Source organism: Phodopus roborovskii, unplaced genomic scaffold (genome assembly GCF_943737965.1).
Source record: "Phodopus roborovskii unplaced genomic scaffold, PHOROB, whole genome shotgun sequence".
In the NCBI taxonomy this organism is placed as follows: domain Eukaryota; kingdom Metazoa; phylum Chordata; class Mammalia; order Rodentia; family Cricetidae; genus Phodopus; species Phodopus roborovskii.
In genome coordinates, this window is record NW_026126623.1 from 693,038 (window position 1) to 716,445 (window position 23,408).

The following is a 23,408-nucleotide window of genomic DNA, read 5'->3' on the forward strand; positions in this document are numbered from 1 at the left end:
CTGACAGTCAATCATGAGAAGTTCAAGGTTGCATCTAAGAGAATTTCAGTTTTACTCTGAACTCTAATGTTGCATTTGCAAGTTGAGCTTTATGCCACACAAATGAAATGGTTTACTCTTGTCCCTCCCTCCCAACCTCCCTCCCTCTCATCTCTGCCTTCCTTCATTTATCACCAGCACTGGCTGCACCATCCTGGAAGTCACATGGTTGAGAGCCATTAGGAAGTGGTCCAAAGATTCTGGTGGCTACTGTGGGGTAGGAAGTGTCTTGAACATGAGAAACATTCAAGAGGATGAGCATACATTGAAGAGCTACTCACAGCTGCATCTCCTCACGTTTGAGTCATCTCTGCCTATATACTGCTCTATGATTCTATCCTCTCATGCAGGATAGAGATTATCATCTCTGGCCACAGACATGGGCAGTGAAGCTCAGCAATTACTACAGGTCACATGCTGTGAAGCGGCACCGCCGCCGCCACACTGTGCTAGGTGCCTGGGTCCCGTGATTGTTCTGAGTTCTCTTTGTTAGTCCAGTCTTTTCTCTGTAAAGATTTATAATGGACAGTCTCACTCAAAAAGCTCAGACTTCTTAAAATATAGTTTTCTTTTGAAATGGCTTTATGTTAATTTGTTAATTTTATAATTGTAGAATATATTTGTGGGAAACCGATGTCCTTAAATGTAGCAGTTTTTATTATGTGGCTTTATTTTTTTATTTTTTGAAACATATGAAGCTGTTTAATTAGGTTGATAGCAAGTTAGAAAACCAGTTTGTGAGGATACATCCCGTTTGTCAGAGAGAACTGAGACCGCAGGTAGCCCTGAAGCTGAGGAACAGCTTTGATCTTTGGCAAAAGCTGCCAGTCCACGGTTTTCTGATCAGCCTTGCGCTGCTCTGTAATCTCGTATTTCTCCTTCTCTGTGTCGAAGATCTCACCCTCCTGGTGCCTGGGTTTGTGTAGCTGCTTCTTCTTGAAGTAGGCATCAGTCAGGTGTTTGGGAACCTTAACTTGACTGATATCAACTTTTGTAGAGGTGGCGATGACAAATTTCTGGTATGTTCTTCGCAGAGGAACTCTGTTGAGGGCAAGAGGTCCTGTCTATGTGGCTTTATTTTAATGTTTCCAATATTTTAAAGATTTCACAAAGATATTTTAAATTGAAAAAACATAAAAATGAATTACACTGACAAATATTTCCTTCCAGGGGCTAATGAAATAATTACTTCATCATCCTCAGAGATAAATTATTACTATAAGATGCTTTTATGGGTGAAATCACAATAGTTTAGGGTCCTATGTGACTTCATTTTTTTAAATAGGCACCTTTGTTTCTTAGAAGTTGAAAACAATAGTCCTATGTGGAATAAATGTACTATATATTAAAGACCTATGGTGTCTGACATGTAACAGGTCAAAGTGGACCAACTATAGAACTCTACAGAGGACAGGCTTTTATTGACCACGGTGGCATTTCTAGCACAGTAGGCAAAATTCAATCAACTTTAGAATCTTCAAAGTTTTACAGTCAGATTTTTCTGGCATTAGTGCTTATAACAATACTCACAAACAAATTCCCAAAGGAGAAGCCAATATCTAAAAGGCAGATTAGGGTCTGGGGTACATGGTTAGTGGCAGAGAGCTTGCCTAGCATGTGTGCCCCTGAGTTAAACTACAGGACCAAGGAGAAGGGGAAATAAGAAGTATCAGCTATGCTTGTTCTGGTAGCTGTCTGTCAGACTTACAGTCTCTCTCTGTCTCCCTGTCTCTCTCTGTCTCTCTCTCTGTCTCTCTCTGTCTCTCTCTCTCTCTCTCTCTCTCTCTCTCTCTCTCACACACACACACACACACACACAGACAGACATACCAATTCCCTTTTCACAGTAATCTCTCATAGCTGGTACATTCTGTGGCAGCAATGTCTTTGTAATAAGTATGGGATCCCTGAGATAGGCATGGTGGCACATGCCTGCAGCCCCAGCACTTTCAGGGCTGAGGAAGGAGGGTGAAGGTTCAAGAACAGTGTGACCAATCAGGGAGACAACAATAACATCCCTGACTAAAATAACTTCAGTTGCCATCTAGTAATAATGCTGTTGTTCATGTCAAAAACGGACTCACAGAGGAATCGTCAGGAGATACAGGAAGAATCTAATCCATTCTAGTTAAAGAAATATGTTGTGTTTTATGTGTTGGCTAGTCTATTCTATCATATGACCACAATACTTACCAAGTGGCAAAAATGCAAGACGGTTTCCAGCCATGGAGAGCTCGTTGAGGCTGGGCAGCTGGCAGAGATGGCGCGGCACACACCATAGCCGATTGCGGTCCACAGTGAGGTACTGCAGAGAAAGGCACAGGTGAAGCCTCTCGGGTAAAGCTAGCAAACGATTGGTAGAAATGTCTAGTGTCTGCAGCTCCTTCAAATCGCCAACCTCTACAACCAAAATCAAAATTAAGATAAATCGCATTCTGATTAACTTAAAAGATAAACTAAAATAAGTCAGTACTGCTACAGTTCAAGTAAATAAAATCAGTTCGCAGGATTATTTCCACAGGTACGATGCTAAAGCTCAGAACTGGGGCTAGACTGCAAGCCATCCAGCCCAGGTAGGGATCCTTCCCTCAGGGCTGCACGTGTGTGCACCTGCGTACATGTGCCGCTCCTGAGTGCATGTGGGGAGACATCAACACCAGCTGTTTTGCTCCATCTGACTCCACCTTAGTTTTTGAGACAGGGTCTCTCCCTGCGCCTGGTGCTCACTGTTGCAGCCCTCTGGCTGGCCTGGGAGCCCGCGGTTCTACCTTTCTCCAATCTCTCACGTCAGGCAAGGGTTACAGATGTGCACCACAGCACCTGGTTCTTTATGGAGATCTGAACCCAGGCCCTCATGCTTCAATCACAAGCAAGCACTTTACTCACTGAGCCATCTGCCCAGCCCCTATCAGGGTTTCCTAAATACTGAAAAGTGTAGGATGGACAAAGGGTGGGGGGGGCACAGAGTGATGAATCTGAGCCAGAAGCCTGATACTGATGAATCCAAGTTTTTTATCTGGTAAGAAAGGAATGATTACTTCAAGGCAGCTGCTTCTGAGACCTGGTTAGCTGACCTTCTACACAGATAGTAGGGGATTTACGAGAGAAGCCACCCAGATAAACACAAGAGAACTATATGGAAAAGCCCTGCACTAAGAAACAGAGTCTTTGAAGACTTAATCTACCTCCTGCTCTCCATCAGTCCCTCCTCACAGGTATCTACAGTTGTAATCTGCTCCAAAGTGACTAAGTACAGCCACGTTCCCGTCATATGTCAGGTTAACATGTGCTACGTGAATATCGGTAAATTCTTTACAGGAAACTAAGTCATTTGCAGGAAGCACTCACTCTGCCCCAAGATGCCAGCATCTACTGCACGGCTCCACTTAAGCACTGGGCAGGACAGGTCTACTCCACCCACCCCTACCTCCTACTTTCCCACCCCCTGTCCAAGGCCATTCCTCTTAGGTTAGGATTTGCAGCACCATCCTGGGCACATAGCAACTCATTTAGGATGTAGATGGGCAACACCGCTTCTGCCAGATAATAACACACTCTTCTCATTGTTACTAACCAGGACTTAGCCACACTACAACTCTCAGACCACACTTAGCTCATACATGCTGGCAAGCTACATTTCTACATTTAAAAGACAGTAAACCATAGCATCCAAATGAAGATAATATGGTCAAGACCATATGTAACCCACAAAGCTGAAATATATTTATTATCTGCACATTTATAGAAAAAAAATGTTCTGCCTTTGCTATAAAATTATTGTTAGGAACATTCTTTAAAAGTTTTATCATACTATTGTCATGACTAAAATATGTACACATACTTGTGCTCAGGAGTCAGAAGGCAATCTGAGAACAGATTCTCTTTGCCACCATGTAGGTTCTGGGCACCCAGCTCCAGTCATTAGGCCTGGCAACAAAAGCATTTACCTTCTGAGCCATCTCTCTGGCCCTAGGAACATTATTAACAGCTAATTTTTTATATGAAAGTACTGTGGAATCAAATACAGTAACTCCAAGCCAATTTTTAATACTGACAAACTTGTCCTAGGATGCTCATGATTTATTGTTCAATTTCAAATATTCATTTAAAGATAAGTAGGCATGATTCTGCATCAATGGGAGTTTGGTTCCATCTGAACTTAATTGATATAATGAAACTCAAATTCACGCTTGGGCTCACATCTTAGCCGTGATATAGATGATGAAGTCCATCTTTGTATCTACTTCACAGAATAAACTGACTGCTTGTGTAGGGTGTAATGATGAGGGAGTTGGGGAACTGGTGCTTTTAAAGTGAGTAGAAAAAGAAAGAAAAAACCAAAAACAACAGGGAAGCAATGTTTTGGGCCTAACTTTACACAGTGACTACAGGACTGACCGGACAGCCTCGTGGGCCGAGTGACAAGGGAATGAATGACACAGTAGGCAGTGCCCTTGGAGCCACCGGTTCATACAGGAAGGTATGACAGGAGCTCAGAGGGGGCGGAGTCACATGAAGAGCTCAGGCTTTTGGAAAGGGTTCTGGGGATGAAGCCTGGAAAGGCAGAAAGGAAAGAGGATATTGCATTCCCATCAGGGGGAGGAGTGTGCCCATGCCCAGCAAGTACCCGTGAACAAGGAGAGGAGCAGGAAAGAAGGCCAAGGCAGAGGGCCTGGAAGGGGGAAGGGATGCCCTATGGATAGCACTGGACATCGGTATGGAGCACGGCTATGAAGTCCTCTTTGGAAGCTCCAAGGGAGCCACAAACAGCACAGGGTAGAAGAGGATGAGGGTGTGCATCATGACAAAAGACAAAGTACCAAGGAATTTCAGGAAGACCCAGAGACATCTTAAGAACAGCAGACAACACAGTAAGAAAACGTCAAGGTCAAGTGTAACCTTCTGCTACCCTCTAGAGCAGTGGTTCTCAACCTTCCTAACAGTGTGACCCATAATACATACAGTTCCTCATCTTGTGCTGACCTGTAGCCATAAAATTATTTCATTTCTACTTCATAACTGTAATTTTACTACTGTTATGAATACTAGTGTAAATATATGAAAAGCAGGATAGCCGATATTTGGCCCCCAAAGGAGGTAAAGAACCACTGCACTAGGCCATCATTCAAGATGTGGGATGCAATTCCAAAGATTTGTTTTCTTGGAAAAGGACATATTAATAGGAATTATTAAAAATAAATCAAGCTGACCTGACCTCATTTGACACCTCAGAAACAAAGGCAAAAACATTGTTTTTAATATGCATGGTGTATTATCCAGGTTTGAGCGTATGCTGTACCACTGAGCAGGTCGCACATTCCTAAGGACTGAAATTGTACAAAGTAAGTGCCCTGACCAAACGAGGTCAAAGGCCCAAGAAAAGAGCTCCACAGTAGATCTGAAAAGGTAGATAAAAGAACCAGTGACAGACAATGGGAATTATACGCTCACAGAGACAAAAATGAACGGAACTTCAGAGACCTGCAGGCCAGAAAGACGTTACAAAAACACTTGAAACCCCAATAAGAAAAGAATCAGGAAAAGGGGGCAGAAAAAGTCTCGAAATCATAGTTAAATTTTAATCTAAAGATCCAAGCAGCTCAGTAAAGACGAAAGAAAAAAAAAATTCAAAGTGAGGGCTGGAGAGAAGGCTAAGAAGACAGCATCCATCACTGAGCAACCCTGACAGACTGAATCAAGTCTCAGTTCAACAAGAATGCACATCAGGGCACACTCCTGTCTCTGCACTCTCTTGGCCCTCCCCCCAATAAAAAATTAAACCTAAAAAAGAAGAAACAAAGGACAAAAACATTTGAGTTATATGAATATGAAAGGCATGGATGTGAATACAACCATAAGTAAATATATTAAATGCAAGCAGGCCTGGGTGGTGGTGGCACACACCTTGAAGGCCAGCACTTGGGAAGCAAAGGCAGGTGGATCTCTGTGATTTCAAGGCCAGCCTGGTCTAAAAAGCAAATCCTAGGATAGCCAAGGCTATCACAGAGAAGTCCTGTTTTGAAAAACCAAAGACAAAAAGTGAAATTGACTAGAGAGCCCAATCAAATGTCAAAGGCTGACAGGCTACCTTTTAAAAAGATTCGACATCTGTAAGAAACACACTTAAGAGTCAAAGATACCACTAGGTGTCAAGTCCAAGGAGGAAAAACCACAGCAGCCTTGTTTAATAACCACGAGAAACAAGGTTATTTTACGTCATAAGAACAGGCAGGAAGACATGTGTTACCACAAGAGACAGAGAAATAGTTCGTAATCATAAAGTAGTCAGTAATTCAGGAAGAACAATAATTACAAGTATATGCACAACCAATAAAAGCTCCAAATGAGAGGGTGGGGGGGGGCAAGTCGTGGTCCTGCCTCTGCAATGAGGTGATGATGAGAAAGACAGAGTTGGCTTAGCTAAGTGGCAAACCTTAGATGAGGGAGCAGGCGAGGGGGCGGGGTGGACACCCGTGAATTGCTAAAACGGAACAAGGATGGCAAGAACAAGTTTACAGAAATTACCGTTTCCTTCAGTAGTGGACGGACAAGCTCTGGCAGATGCATACAATCCACTACTACTCAGAAATAAAAGGGAACAATAACAGCACAGCTGAATCTCACAGTCACCAACTGGAGGTGCAAACCACACTCAAGTGTTGATAACGTAAGTGATGTACCCAAATGCATTTACTACTCTGACAACTTTAAAGCTCTTCATTGTTAAGTCACCTTGAAATCAACACAGTACTAGGGACAGTTACAAGAGCTTCTCTGGGGACAGCCTTCTCCCCTCTCCAGCTGGGTCTGACCACAACTCTTTGACCCTCCTCCCTTCCTTGAAGGTAGCCATCACTCTGTAAGCCTCTCTTCCTTAATGTCCCTTGAACAATCCTAACTTCACAACTGTTGGTCACTGTTTACTTTTAAGCTAAATATACAATTCCTTAAAACTTTTCAGCCACTTGTATCTTAAAGATGCCTTTGATGCTGCTACACAGTTATTACTGAGACCAAGCATAAAATAACACCCCGGTACAAATTTCAAAGAAAAACAGTAAGTCCCCTTTAAATCATTACTCCACGGATGGACACTGACCGAACCTAGAATTTAAATGGAATGGGAAGGAAGCCACCCACTCCAGGCCAACCCAGTGGCTGGCCACACAGAGTCAATAACAAAGCTTGCTATTTTCAAGTCTGGCTTTTTCCGGTGCCACTAAAAACAGCTCTAACTTAAGCTCCAATGCACACTGGGCTGAGGAGAACATGCAAAGAAATAAGAGCCAACACTTCAACACTGGATTCTTCCTCTACTCAGCACATTTCCCTCTTATCCACTCACATCTTTTGGTGTGGCTTTGAAAGGTTATTTCCTTGGCTATTTAGATACAAACTGGCCAAAACTGAAATTGTTATGTATTACTGGCCATAAAACTTTGATTATTTATTTAATTATTTATACCTTTAGTTTGCTATAAACAAACAAATACCTACTTTTAAAAAAGAGAGAGAATAACCCTAACTCAAGAGGTCAACATGTATTTACATGAAATGGACATAAATTCAATGATACATGGATGGCAGAAAGAGAAGTATATCTAATTTCCAGTTCCTCGGTGTCTACACAGACACCGAATATAAATAGTTTCATGATTTTTTAATGGTTGATGTCTTACTACAGAAACAACTACAAAAACATTATGTTTCATGTCTAACAAAGAAAGGGGCTCTGAAGAACCAGGTATCTGTCAGAAACTGAGGAGTACCCTCTTGGAAAAAGATTGAAACACACACACACACACACACTTTCTCTCACACACACCCTCATAATACACTCTTTCTCACACACACAAACACACCACACAACACACCCTGCCTTTTCTCTTTCTCACACACATTTCTCTCACAACACTCTCATACATACACTCTTTCACAAACACATACACTCAGACACATGCACACACACCACCACCACCAACCACTCAGATGTAACTTCCTTATTGTTAGCCCCAAGGCTTACTAGCATGCATCAACTCTGCAGCCTCAGACTTTGCTTGTGACAACTAGGATCAGGCCTGAGATACATTAAAAGTAATTTTTTAAAAGGCAGAATTCGTTTAATCTGTTTAATCTGTTTCCCTAACATAGCAAGTCCTTAGACCTTAATTACTGTGTAGTTGCATGTCACTCAGCCAGGGTATGGTCTGAGAAGTGAACCATTAGGCAATTTTGTTATTTGAGTAACAAAAAATTTACACATACACAAGCCTATAGGCCGGCTGTATGGCAGTCCGTAGCATCTGGACTACAAACCCACATACCATTAGCTGCACTGAATACTGCTGGCAACTGGAATACAAGGGTACCAGCTACACTGTCACTACGTGACTGGAAAATTTGACTTCATTATTCCTGATGTACATGCAGCCCAGCACTTGGCTGAACTTATTTTATGCAGTACATGGCTGTACTTGTAGTTTTAAAATAAAAATCAGTTACTCTGCATATTAAGCAACCTGCCTAGAAATAGCCTGGTTCCTACACAAAGAAGAATCATGCTTACTGAGCAGATAGGGGGCCAAAATAAAATTGGAAAGATGGCTCAGTGGGAAGAAGCACTTATCACCAAGTCCAAAATCCTGAGTTTGATTCCTGGGACCTACATGATGGAAGGAGTGAATGGATCGATTCCCACAAGATGTCCTGGCATACAAACATGTACACAAATACACAATAAGCAAATAAGCTAAACATTTTTGTTTTGTTTTGTTTTTTCGAGACAGGGTTTCCCTGTGTAGCTTGGGAGCCTGTCCTGGAACTAGCTCTACTAGACCAGGCTGGACTAAAATTCACAGAGATCTGCCTGCCTCTGCTTCCCAAGGGTTGGGTTAAAGGTGTGTGTCACTACTGCCCAGCTATACTAAATATTTTTTAAATCAAGAAAAACACCCTCATCTATCAACCAAACTATTTATGTAAATGCAATAAGGAAATTTGTTACTATGTACACTAATTTAAATAAATAAATAAATAGATTTAACTCACCTAGTCACTAATTATATTCCTGTTATCAACTTAATGTCTAAAGAACAAATACTACGAAGAGCATACATGTGACTTATTTGTTTAAAGATTTATTTTCATTATTTTTAATTATGTATATATGTGTGTGTCCTTATATAGCTATGTGTCTGTGAGTGTGGGTGCCCATGGAGGCTATAGGCTTGGGTACTAGAGTTTTGAGTGGTTGTAAATTGTCTGACATGGGTGTTAAGAACTCAACTTGGGTCCTCTGGAAGAGCATTAAGTGCTCTTAAACACCAAGCCATCTTTCTGGCCCTGTAAACTTACTTTACATCACTAGGGAAGGGCAGGAAAGGAAGGAAAGCTCCCAACTCATTTCAAAAATACAGAAGCCAAAATTCTATTAGAATTACTAACAAATCAAATCAATAAAGCTATGACAATTACACAAGGAGATCAGGAAGCATGCTGAAATGTACCAAAACAGTTATCTAACCTAATCCATTCCCACAGCACCTCAAAGCTAATAAAATAAATCATTAACAGTAAGGGAGTCCACTACAGCAGATGGCAAAATCCTGAGGCCATTCACATGGAAATCAGGAAGAGGAAAGTAATGCTATGTTCCAATAACTGTCCCCCACGGACTGAGAGGCTCTACACTACACAAGGGTAAAATGCAATGGAATGAACATGGATGTTTGACTAGACTGTACCATCTCTATGTGACAGCAATGTAGATCTAATAGAAGCCAGAAAAAAAAAAAAATAAAGTGATTTATCACATAGTTGCACATAAAAAAATACCTGGGAGTTTTATGTCAGCACCACAGTGACATGATGGAATAAAATCCCAATTCACATTACCAATCCAAAAAAAAAAGTCAAACCTACAAAATATTAAAAAAGACATAGGGCAAACTCAAGATTCATGCTGACAAATTCATAAAGTCATACTGAAAAATTTAAACAAGATCTCAAAAACAGCATTTTTGGGATAAAAATTAAAAATTACTAAAAAGAACAACTCTTCTAAAATTAATATTCACATGTAACTTCATTTTTTTTAACTGGATGTGAGATTACTAAAGATGATTTGGTAGAACAAAGAAGAGTACTGTGTGAGCCCTCAGGAATGCAGGGCCTGCCACTTGTTCAAGGTACACAACTAGGGATACATTTGCCCCTGTAGCCATCAAGAATGAGCTATTTCTCAATGACCATGTCTTCAGACTCATTTACACTAAACTTGGTGAAGCCCCACTTCTCTGAGATGTCTTTGGGTAGATAAGGAACTTGAACCTGGCTCTATGCAGAGCCTCAATCATGTGTCCTTACTTTGCAGCCTGGTGTGAATGGACACAATGACCTGGCCACTGTGAACCCTGGTCACTGTGCCCTGGGGTTTCCTAAAGGCACCTGGCATGCCTGTCTGGAGCCTAGACTAGGGACCGCATTGAGATCTGGGACTTGAATAACTGCCATAAAACTATCTTCAAGGTCCCTTAGGACAGCCCATATAGGCATCAGGCTGCAGTTTGCAATCACTGCATGCCAGGCCATCATGTGAAAAGGGACTTGGTCAGCTTAATTGGCTGCAAAGTGATTTCCATTATTTTTAAATGGTTGAAAGATTTAAAGGTAAGTATCCTCTAAGGGGGGGAAAAACTCCCTCAAAATATGAAAAAGAAAAATACTGGGGAGATTTGCCAAAATATTATACAACTGGCATAACAAAAGACAAAGACATTAAATGGGGGTATAAATAGACGTAAGCACAGCAGCCCCAACACCTGTAGGCTGCACCAGTCAGAACCCAAGGCAGAGCAAGCAGCTGGGACCCAGGACCAAAGCACCCTAAAAGGAGTGATGGAGATGATGGGAAAAGTGAAGAGACACAAGTCTATTTGCAGAACTCCGGAAAATTCTAGGCTTGGGGTCAGGCGAAAGGACCCAGATGCCACCACTAAGCATGGCTACAGTGCTGACAGGAGAATGCAGACATCCAACTTCAGCAGTGTGGAAGACACTGGAGTTCCTGTTCAGTCAGAGCAGAGACACGATTAAGCCTGATGCCAACTCTGAAGCCCAGAATAGCCCTCACTGTAAGAACCACATCTCAGAGGAAGACCTCATTTCCATCCACCCTAACCAAGCCAGAAGGCAACTCTGAGGAGGGAAGATGGCAAGGGTAGCAGTTAAGTCTTGCTCTGACTTAAAGCTGAAAAATACCCAGGATTTTCACAAGTAGCTGGGTAGCTTATCTCATGTTTACATTATGGACCAGAAGTGTAAGGTATCCAGAAATACACTAATTAACAAAAGCTCAACAGTCATTAAAATTATCAAGTTACTGAAAGATGTATAAACAAGACTTAAAAAAATATAAATACAACACTATTGGATAACAAGACTCAATTTCATGAAAGTAGTTGCCTTTATAAAAAAGAGCTGTTATAGCCATGAGAACCCTCACAATGCAACATCTATCCTTACCAAGTTCAAGATGGCCAGGCATAACTGAGCGGCAGAGGAGAACCAATACCAACAAGCTAGGGAGGAACACAAAATAGAGTCCCAAAACATACCAGTCACAATGTTGACTATTAAAACAACCCTTAGTGCCAAAGCAAAACAAACACAAAACAGAAAGAACAAAACCCCCTACACAAACAAAAACTAGACATACATTAAAAAGCAAAACAAACACAGGATGCTAAGGCCCACAGTCAGAGATGGAGAAGACTAGGCAATAGACCCTAACCGAGAAAGCGTCACGCCAACCTGGGCCTGCCAAGGTAGAACACCACTACCCACAATGACAAGGAGCTTCTTGTGCATTCACAGCTTTAATACCCGGAAGGTTGTCATCACTGAGAATTAATAGTTCCAGAAAGCATAATGAGAATAAACTAGCATTGACATATTTTACAAATATAGTGTTATATGATTTTTTAAAGTAAAATGCCAAATTAGTGGGGGTGGAGAGTCAGTAGTTATGAGCACTCAACTACTCTTGATGTAGGTTCAGTTACCAGCACCCACATGGAAGCTCACAACTGTCAAGCAACTCCACATTCCAGGAGGTCCAATATCTTTCCTGGCAAATGTATATACATACCTGCACACATGCAATACACACACACACACACACACACACACACACACACACAGAGAGAGAGAGAGAGAGAGAGAGAGAGAGAGAGAGAGATGATACACTCACAAACATTAAAAAGAATCAAGTTAGCAAGTAAGACCCAATAACGGAGTAGCATATTTATGAAAGGTAATTATGTACAGGGTTGTTTTAACACATCTGAGAAGCATAACAAACCATCTGACTCAACTAAGTCCAAGTGTCAAGCTTGTCAACAAATCCCCAGTAGAAAATTCTTAGGTTGAAAGATAACATTTCTATTAAGAAAACTCACCTGTTTTGACATTTTCCTGGTGCCTTGTATGTTTAAATAATTCACTAAAACCTCAGTCAAAATTCTTAAAAATAAGTTAGCTCCCAGATATTTACTGAGTAACCAAATAATTTGGCATCTGAAGTACCTTCCCAAATGCCACTGAGAATGCTGCAGGAAAAAACAAACCAAACTAGAAAGTTCTCTCAGTGGCAACTTAACTAACTGCAACAGAGAAATGGCTGGCTCTCTGCCTTAGATATGTTCTCTTTGAATTTTAAAAGCATTTATTCTACAACTTAGCATCTTTATTATTGCTTTGCATTGATGCATGGATGTCTCCTTGGCAAAGCCCTTTATCTCCCTCATTCTTCAAGACTTACAGAGACCACATTCAAAGGCTCTCATTTGTGTTTTATTTTAGTGCTTGTCTGTTGCAGATTTCTCCTAGGTCTGACTTTTTTCTCTGTCCTGAGGAAGCACAAAGGAAATGTCCAGGCTTTGACTTGCAGGAAGCACTAGGTGTCCATTGTTGGCATAAAGCCATTACAATCAGTCTCAAGACACAGCACAGCACAGCAGACAAGAATACTGCTTTATTACACTATTATACAGATAAGAACTAAAAGCAGCCCACATTCTGTCCTCTGAAAAGAATATTACAATGTTAGTACTTTCATCTCAGTTTCTAAGCTTAAATCAGGTAGATGTTTTAAGGAGAAAGTATTTATTGTATATACAACATTAACAAATGGTTCATTTAGTTTATGTCTCTGAAGTTATTAAGAAAAGTAACTACTTTGAAAAACAGAGAGGAGCTGATGATCACCACAAACTGAACACTGGTTTAAAATTACTGGTTTCTCCAGGGGCTACAGAGAAGGCTCTGTGGGTCTGACGTCCCACATCAAATTCCCAGCATCTGTATAAGAAGATGGGTGTGGTACGATGTGTGCCCCCTACAGCCCCAGTGCTCTGCAAGGCAGAGACAAGGAGGATGGCAGGGGCTTGCCAGCCACCTGTCTCATTCCAGGTCAAGTGACACCCTGACTCAAGGGAGCACAGTGGAGAGATACAGTGGAACAACCTGTCTTCCCTGGACCTCCACATCTGTGGACTTGTACTCACACCTGCACACATGTGAAAATAATTACACACATATATGCAAAGATTTCCCACTATATTAATTAAAGAATCTCACTAAAGCCACAAATAATTATGATTTCTAAATGCAAACTCTATGGTTCGGGTCATGGGTCTTAGTTAAAAAGTAACAGGACTCTATGCTTGTGATTACCGCTTTAAGAGGATTTCATATGAAGAGGTGCAGACATTTAAACCTCTCTATGCTGCCTCAGAGTTCATGCCTAAGCTCATGTGAACATGTGTAACAAAAATTAGTTATGCCATTATGATGGTACTGCATTGCTCATTTTGGGATTCCAAGAAAGGCAAAAAATTCTATAAAAATCCTTTTTAAAAAAATGGTTTTATTTATGAGAATGATCACACAGAAATTTATTAAAATTCTAAGAATCATCCAGTTCACTGAAATTCAATGTAACAAAGATTAAGCAATTTAATAAATGTGTTTATTTGGTTCACACAAATCCATACTTCTGCGGATCTCACAAGTTTCATCATTGTAAAGTAGAAAAATCCTAAGTTTATATAGTTTCTGTCAAAAGTATCACAGAAATCTGTATTATGCTTCTAATAAGAATTCATAAAACATATTTCTTTAGATTTCTATTTATTTCCCAGCCTTTTCAAAAAAGCTTCCTGGGACTGTATTTGGCTAAAAAACTAGTTCCTGTGTACCACAGTTCATAGTCTTTTATTGTGATCTGCAAATCTTCTGTCTGCACTGTATTAACAAAGCTTTCAGAAACTAGAAAACAGGAGATAAGGGCAGCAGAAGAAAGGCCCAGAAGATCTATACATATAGAAGGAATGGCTAAGAGTTCCACACAGGTGCTCGTTTCCCCGGAAATGTTCTACAGACAAAGGAAATGCTGAAGAACAGGAACACTTCCCAAGCTAACTTTGTGCTTGACTCAGCCTGTCACGAAAACTAACACTCTATTAAACACAAGAAATCAGACAAAACCAGCATTCAAAAAATACAACTTAGGGGGGAAAAAACAAAACCTCAAACATGCGTACACAGAATTGTTGCAATCATTTTATCAAATGTTGGGGAGGACAGGCACCATGGAGTCAGCAAGGACAGCCACATCAACACCAGCCAGGCCAGTGCTCTCAGGATCCGTAGGGTTTGGGAAAATGCAAATGCTACATGTCTAACTAGGACCCCACAGAACCGCTACCGAGTCAAAACACCCGGCAGGTTCCTGCAGGTTTTGGGAAACGCTGACCATCAATCCGGGGCCACTTGTTCCATCTGTTCCATAAGTGCTTCACACTCTCAATAGTGTCTCTGCACCTTTCATCTACCTTCCTAGAAGAGTTCAAAGACTTCTTCATTTATGTGTTTTACCTGCATGCATGTAGGTATATCATGCGTGTGCTTGGTACCCTCAGAGACCAGAGGGCATCAGATCCCCTGGAACTGGAGTTACAGATTGCTGCGAATACCATGCGGGTGCTGGGACATGAACCTGGGACTTCGCAAGACCACTAAGTGCTCTTAGCCACTGAGCCTCATCATCTGTTTTTTTTTTTTTTTTTCCATTTAAGAAAAATAACAAGTTGTTTGGTCTCTACACAAAGAAAATGACAATGGGACATTAAATCTGAGCTTATTTCTATTGTAGTCTCTAATACTTAGGTACGTGCAATCTGTGAGGTCCCAATTATAACTTTGAACTGGCAACTTAAAAAAATTAAAACCTTTCTTGGTAGCCATGTTTGCATCTACCCATAGTCCTTCCAATATCATTTTGCATATATTTTGGGAATTTTTTCTTTCAAAGGCTGCTTGAAGAGTTTTCAAATTGTACCTTAATTTCAAATCTGTGTTTATAATTCTCTCCTATCACACATCCACTTTCTCCCTCTAGGCAATTCAGCCTCTTCTGGCCCATATTTCCAATTCAGCAGTAATAGTAACTAAAAAGTTTCCTCTAACATACAGAATAAGCAATGTTCATAACCAAAACCCCCTTAAATCCTTCTACAAAAGTATGATTTTCATCATTTCTAGACAAGGGTTTCCACCACAGAAACCCTTCATAATGCAAGCCAGAGCCAGACTAAGTCAATAGACTAAAAGAAGAAAAAGGCACTCTGGTTTAAAAAGACTGGACAAAAATATGTACAACCATTGTTCAAACAATTTTAATGTTTCCTCTGTACCCATATCTTAAACGGGCAAAGCAATATACATGGTATATGTATTACTGAGGGAATATGTATTACAAAGGGAATTATTTGTAGGGGTTTGCTTGGAGACCTGTATGTAGCCCAGGCTGGCCTACTCAGTTCAGCCTGCTAAAGTGCTGGGATTCTAGGTGTGTGCAACCACACCATACAAGATTACTTTTACACACTCTTAAGTTTAGAAATGTATCAACATGGCCACTTTACGAAAGGCCTCCTGGATGAGAGCAACCACAATCAGAATTCAAATGTTTTATGATTTCATTCTATTAATCATACTGTAGAGAAGCTGCGAATATGTTTATCCAAGTTTTTACTAGAGATATTTTGTGTTATAAATTAACATTTTAAGATAAAGTCTCACTGGTGGGAAACAGATTGGCAGAAGAAGATGGTGATGTTCCTGGCATCCTTTCTGTGGGGTCACGGGTAGGAATGAAAAGGGCCCAAGATAGTTTTGCTTATTCATGAGCACAAGATTTATGCCACAGGGCTGTAGTTAAGTCCAAATCTTTCTACATGGTCCCTCTCATTAACCATCAAGTAGCAACAGCTAATCTGAGTTAACTGTTGGGAATTTTTTTTTTTTTTAAATTGTATGATTGGTTTAGAGCATATGGATCTGCATGCAAATCTACAATTATCTCAAAATTAAAAATCAATTTTAAAAAGGCCCATGGAATGCAATGGCGGTGCAGGCATATGCTCCTGGAATCTGTTCCCACCATGAAAATTTTAGGAGGCTAGTCTGGGAGACTGGAAAGTCATCTCACTAGGCCTAGTGAGTCACAGCTTCAAACACTTGGCAGCAGAGGCACAATGGGTGCAGGCCAGTGACTCCCGATAGAAGAAAACCAACAAGCATAATTCGTGTCAAAGCATTTTGCCTGACACACTACGATCTTCTCAGTAATAATGTAAATAATCAGCACCAAAATGACAATGTGTTCTCCTAGCAACAGTTACAATGATGCTATTTGCATTGATGTTCTATTATAAAATCTATTCTTTTCATCTGTAAAGTTGAAAAATCTAAATAAACAAACTCATTTTAGCTTTTATGCATTAAAGAAAATGAAAACTGATGTTAAATTCCTAAGTAAAGAAAACTCAAAATGTGAAACTGTACACACATCTTATTGTTCCTTTGGGTCTTTTGTTTTGTTTTGTATTGCTTTGTTTTTTGAGACAGGTTTTCTCTGGCTGTCCTGGAACTTGTTCTGTAGACCAGGCTGGCCTCAAACTCACAGAGATCTACTTGCCTCTGCCTCCCAAGTGTTGGAATTAAAGGTTTATGTTACCAATATGTGCCACTCGGTATCATATTGTTCTCTAGGAAAATTATAATTAAAGGTTTACAATTTACTTTGATTATATGTTTAGAAATGCATCTACAAGAATGGAAAATTCAATTGTTCTTAAGGAGCCACATTTGGAAAATTCCAGACATGAAGAAAGATTACTAAAGCCACGTTTTCACTGAAAATAATCGGTTAACGGGTGACAAGCAAAAACCTTGCCCTAGCTTCTCTTCAAGAGATCAGGCCCTACAAAACCCAGAGAAAGCCTAAAGGCGAAGGGGAAAAGCTGCTTTCACAGCTGACAGAACACAGAACACTTAAGTTTCTGCCAGTTCCTGTGAATACACAGACCTGTCCAATGACATAGGAAAACCAAGCATGGGAAGAAGTGTCACAAAAATCATGACAGAGAGTAGTTTGTACAGCTCCACACTCCTTAGATGTCTTAAATGACTGCTTAAACAACAGCTTGGGGATATTTTAGGTGCATTTCAGTACATTGAGGAACTCAATGTGCCTTCTCCACCAAAAGCAAGCATAAAACACAGGACAACTATTAAAAACAACACAAACAACCTCACCACTAAACCCCCAGAAAGCAATCCATGGCAGACAATGTTTGTTTGAACACAAGGGCATCCGAGTTCACAAAAGAAACACTACTAACAGTTTAAATCACACATCGACCCTCACACAGTGATAGTGAGAGACTTCAATGCTCTCACCAGTAGAAAAACTAAACAGAGAAATGCTGGAGCTAAGTGACATTATAAACCAAATGGACCAAACAGTTATTTACAGAGTTTTTCACCCAATACAAAAGGATTTGCCTTCTTGGCACCTCATGGAATTTTTTTCTAAAAATGACCCCAAACTTGGACACGAAGAAAGTCTCAACAGAAACAAGAAATTTGAAAAAGCACCCTGCATCCTATTTGACCACTGAAGATTAAAGCTGAGTATCAATAACAGAAGAAACAAAAGAAAGCTTACAGATTCATGGAAACTGAGACACTCACCACTGAATAAAAAGTGGGTCAAGAAATTAGGAAAGATCTTTAAACTTTCTAGAATTGGATTAATATAAACACACAGCATACCCAGATTTATGGGCACAATAAAGGTGGGTCTATGGCAAGGGCACAGCACTGAATGTGTTCATAAAGAAAATGGAGAGACCGCACAGAAGCCACTTAACAGCACACCTCTGGGACAAGAGAAAAAAATAACATCCCAAAGAAGAGTCGGCAAGAAACCAAACTCAGGACTGAAATGGATGAAACAGAAACAAAGAATCAGTGAAGCAAAGAGCCAAAATAACTAAAGGCAGGGCGGGAAGATCCAAATGAACACAATCAGGACAAAAAGAGGGGACACCGAGGAAATCCAGAGAATCATATGATACACTTTAAAAACCTGTACTCCACCAAACCAGAAAATATAAAGGAAACTGATCATTTTCTCAGCAGAGACCACCTACCACAGTCAGATCAAGATCAAATGAAGACCTATAACCTCCAGTGAAATAGAAACTGTAATTAAAAGTCTCCCAGCCACAAAAAACTCAGGGGCAGTGCAGAATTCTAGCAGACTTTCAAAGAAGAGTTAATGCTAATATTCCTCAATTATCCCACAAAATAGAAAGATGAATATTGCCCAATTCATTTTATATGGCCATAGTCACCCTGATATCTAAACTACACAATGACTGAACTAAGGAAGAGAATGACATCCTAGCACTCAGGAGACAGAGATCTTTGTGAGTTTGAGGCCACCCTGGTTTACAGAGCTAATTGCAGCCAACACTACACAAAGAAACTCTGTCTTGAAAAAACAAAAGAAACAATAAAAAAGAAATTACAAACAGATTTTCCTATGAACATATATGCACAAATTCTCAATAAAATACTTGTAAACTGAATCCAAGAACACATCAAAAAGATAATCCACCATGATCAAGGTTCCATCTAGAAATACAGGGATTGTTTAACATATATAAATCAATAAATGTAATCCACCATATAAACAATATGAAGGACAAAAGCTATAATCATCTCATTAGATGAAGAAAAGGCTTTTGACAAATTCCAACAGCCCTTCTTAATAAAAGTCCTTGAGAGATTAGATACAAGGGACATGCCTCAATATAACAAAGGTAGTTTACAGAAGCCTGTAGCCAACATCAACTTAAATGAAGAGAAATTCAAAGCAATTCCACTAAAATCAGGAACAAGAAAAGGTTGCCTACTCCATACCTATTCAGTATAGTACTCCATCTTATCTAGAACAATAAAACGACTGAAGGTGAAGGAGAGCAAGGGAATACAAATAGGAAGAGAAGTCAAAGTATCTTTATTTGCAGATGATAATGATATTATACATAAGTGACCCTAAAAATTCCAATGGGAAGCTCCTACAACTGACAAATATTTTCAGTAAAGTAGCTGGATAAATTAACATACAAAAATCATTATCCCACCTATATTCAGATGACAGGCTGAGAAAGAAATCAGGGAAACAACTTTCACAATAGTTTCAAGTAATATAAAATATCTTGGGGTAACTCTAATCAAGCAAGTGGAAGATTTGTATAATTAAAAACTTTAAGACAAGCTGGGCATCAGTGGCTCACACCTTTAATCCCAGCACTTGGGAAGCAGAGCCAGGCGGATCTCTGTGAGTTTGAGGCCAGCCTGATCTACAGAGCAAGTTCCAGGACAACCTCCAGAGCAATATAGAGAAACCCTGTCTCAAAAAAACAAAAACAAAAACAAACAAACAAAAAACCTTTAAGACATTGAAGAAAGAAACTGAAGATATCATAATGGGGAAAGATCTCCCATGCTCACAAATAGGTAGGATTAATATAAAATTAATATAAAATGGTAAAAATAGCCACCCTACCCAAAGTGATCCACAGATTCAATACAATCTCCATCAAAATTCCAACACAATTCTTCACAGAATTTGAATGTAATACTTTTTGTTTCATATGGAAACATAAAACACCCAGGATAGAGAAAACACTCTTGAGTAATCAAAGAACTGTGAGATGTAGCACAATTCCCAATTTCAGGTTGTACTACAAAGCTATAATAACAAAAACAGCACGATACTGGCACAAGAACAGACACACTGATCAACTGAATAGAATTAAAGGCACAGAAAAAAGTTCACACACCCGTGGATACCTGGTTTTCAATAAAGAAGTCAGAAATAAACACTGGGGGAAAAAGACAGCATCTTGAACAATGAAGCTGGTCAAAATGAATGGCTGAAAGTAGAAGAATGCAAATAGACCCACACTTATCTCTTTGCATGAAACTCAACTCCAAATGGATCAAAGACCTTAATAGAAAACCAAACATACTGAACCTGGTAGAAAAGTGGGGAACAATGGCCTTGAATGCATTGGCACAGGAGACAACTTCCTGAACAGAACATTGATAGCACGGGCACTAAGGTCAACAACTAATAAACGGGACTTCATGAAACTGAAAAGGCTCTGATGGCAAAGGACATATCATACAGACAAATTAGCAGCCTACGGAACAGGAAAATATTTTTACCAACTACATATCTGAAAGAGGGCTAACATCCAACTATATAAAGAACTAAAAAAAAAAAAAAAAACTTGGAATCAAGAAAACAACTGAATTTTTAAAAAGGTATACAGATATAAACAGAATTCTCAACAGAGAAAACTTAAATGGTGGAAAAGCATTTAAAGAAATGTTGAACATCCTTAGCTATCAGGGAAACACAAATTAAAACTACTTTAAGATTTCATCTCACACAAATCAAAATGTCAAGATCAATAAAAGGTGTGGCAAGGTGTGGATTAAGGGGAAATTCTTCCAGTGTTGGTGGGAGTAGAAACTGATACAGCCACCATGGAAATCAGTGTGGCAGTTCCTCAGGAAGATGGAAATCAATCTACCCCAAGATCCAGCTATACTACTTTTGAGCGCAAAGGGCACTTCATCCTGCCAGACAGACAGCTGGTCAACCATGTTCACTGCTGTACTATTCATAATAGTCAGATAATGGAAACCACCAAATGCCCACCAACAGATGAATGGAGAAAGAAAATGTGGTACATTTATACAATGGAATATTATTCAGCCATTAAAAATGAAATCATGAGAGGAACTGGAAAAAAATCATCCTGGGGTAACTCAGTCCCAGAAAGACAAATATGGTATGCATTTGCTTGTATGTGGATACTAGCTGTTATGTCATTGATAAACAAGCTACAATCCATATAACCACAGAGGTTAGGGAGAGAATAGGGGACTGGGGGAAGGGATCGATCCACATCCCCTTAGGACGTAGAAACAGAATGGATAGCTACGGATGAACAAGGCAGGGGGACTGGAATGGGAAAATCAAACAGGGAAGGGGAAGAAAAGAGAACAAAGGAAGGAATATGAGGAGGGTCAGCTAAAGGTAAGGGCTATTATAATAAAGCCCTTGGGGGACTTGGTGGATTCCATGGTGGGTGAGGGGCAAACACGCCAGGAGGACAAGGCTTAAGTGAGAAGTTTTATTAGAAAGGAAAGGGAGAAGAGGGAAGAGGTAAATAAAAGAAAGAGAGGGAAAGACATGGGGGGAGGAGAGAGAGGAAAGGAAAGAAGAGGGAGGAAGGAAAAGTCCGGTCTGCCCGTTCGGAGAAACAGCAGGAAAGAGGATGGAAGTGAGTGGAGTTTTTCTTTTAAAGGTCCTTTGCGCCTTTATGTAGCCATGGAAACCTGGGTAGACCAGAATATTGCCTGAGTGCATTGTGCCATGAGACGGGGGCAGGCCAGCATAATGCCTGAATCTTTACAAGGGCCATTTGCAGTAGTATGGAAACATAATACAGCAGAGCCTTCTTATATACATCTATAAGGTGATCTAAATGAAGTCACCAAGTAACAGGGGAGACAGACTCACAACTAGACATCTCTGATCATCAAATGAAGTTTCCAGTACTGGGAATGGCTTGCCTTTAATTGAATTGTTGTTCAAAGGGGTCTCAATGGGAACCTCAAACAACCCAGGCTATTCCTAAGGCTATTGTTGGCTCTCCACAAACTAACGGTAAGGCCCTACTGCTAAGACAACACCTACATAACTCTGAACACACAGAAGTCAAGCTGGTGCTTCCCTGGAACCTTCAACCCTACTGACTTGCATTCATGGTACTGGAAAGTACTCTGCACACTACCATAGGAGAAAGGTAAACACCAACACACCTACAAACCCTTCAATCTATAAGACTGACCCACCAAGTAATCAACCAGTATATGATTTGAGTTAAGGCGCACACCATTAAGATGGAGCCCATATCCAATGAATGCTGCTTATGAGACCAAAAATGTGAGACTAGATAGGCAGGGATCTAGAGAAGACCAAATTCTACAGTACTGCTAAAGGAACATAGCGACTGTAGAGGGTACAAAGTCCTTGTGCTCACAGCTAAGCACTAAGAAACCAGGAATGTTAAACATGCAGAGCTGTCTCTTCAATACCTGTTTTCCACTAGAAGGCTGGGAGTAGACACTGATAATAACCTGGGGTTCTGTGCTATCTATATAGGGCCAGGCCATACCCAAATCTCCCAGAATGTTTATCCCAGATCTTTACCTTGAGCTTTGTTTCTCAGCCAATAGAACCTATCCCTCGGGCAAATATCACATGTACTTTGTAGCTTGGTGACCTCTATGTTGGCCTAGAGCATACCATATACTCCCCTAGAACCTTAAGCCATAGAATCCATTCGTATGGAAGAGGCCCTGTGGTCTTTGCAAAAGAGTTTGGATGTAGTCACACCTAGGCTTTATTGTGATAATGGTTACCAGGAAACTTTTTTTTCCCAAAGTTGTACTGTACTTAAAAGTGTCTAAAATAAACTCTAGGTTTGAACCAACACCAGCTAACTAGGTCATTTTGAACCAGATTTCCTTCCTGCTGTAAGGGGTCATTATGCCGCTGCCTGTGGCATTTGCAGAGACGCCCCACAAGCAATGATGACTCCTAACAACCTTCTAATCTACTCACAGAGCCATGCCTTGCTCAACCACCATCATAGTGAGAGCCAAAGTAACATTTTAAATTTTAATTACTATGCCTAAGAAATCCATGAAACAAATGTCTCTCTGATCCACAAACCCCTTGCCCAAGGTCAGATAGTTTCTGAAATGCTGGAGGCTATCGTTTATGGGAGATAGCAAGTCACATGTTGTCATTCCCCTAAACATGTTTGTTTGACCCATCTGTACTGGATGTGCTTGATCACACATGGGCG

General features: G+C 40.3%; 1 protein-coding gene and 1 pseudogene across 4 annotated transcripts in view; both read right to left on the reverse strand.

Moving 5' to 3' along the window:
• The window catches only part of Lrrc28 (leucine rich repeat containing 28), a 132,438-nt gene that overhangs the window by 41,004 nt on the left and 68,026 nt on the right, over window positions 1-23,408 (reverse strand). For 2 of the 4 annotated variants that reach the window (XM_051206515.1, XM_051206514.1), the window contains exon 6: window positions 2,233-2,439. The exons of 1 other annotated variant lie outside the window; for it this stretch is intronic. In XM_051206515.1, the coding sequence (XP_051062472.1) occupies window positions 2,233-2,439 (207 nt within the window). The remainder of the gene's footprint in view (window positions 1-2,232; window positions 2,440-23,408) is intronic. One more of the 4 variants, XM_051206516.1, reaches the window with a different exon arrangement.
• LOC127238059 (uncharacterized) lies at window positions 10,554-10,667 on the reverse strand (annotated as a pseudogene).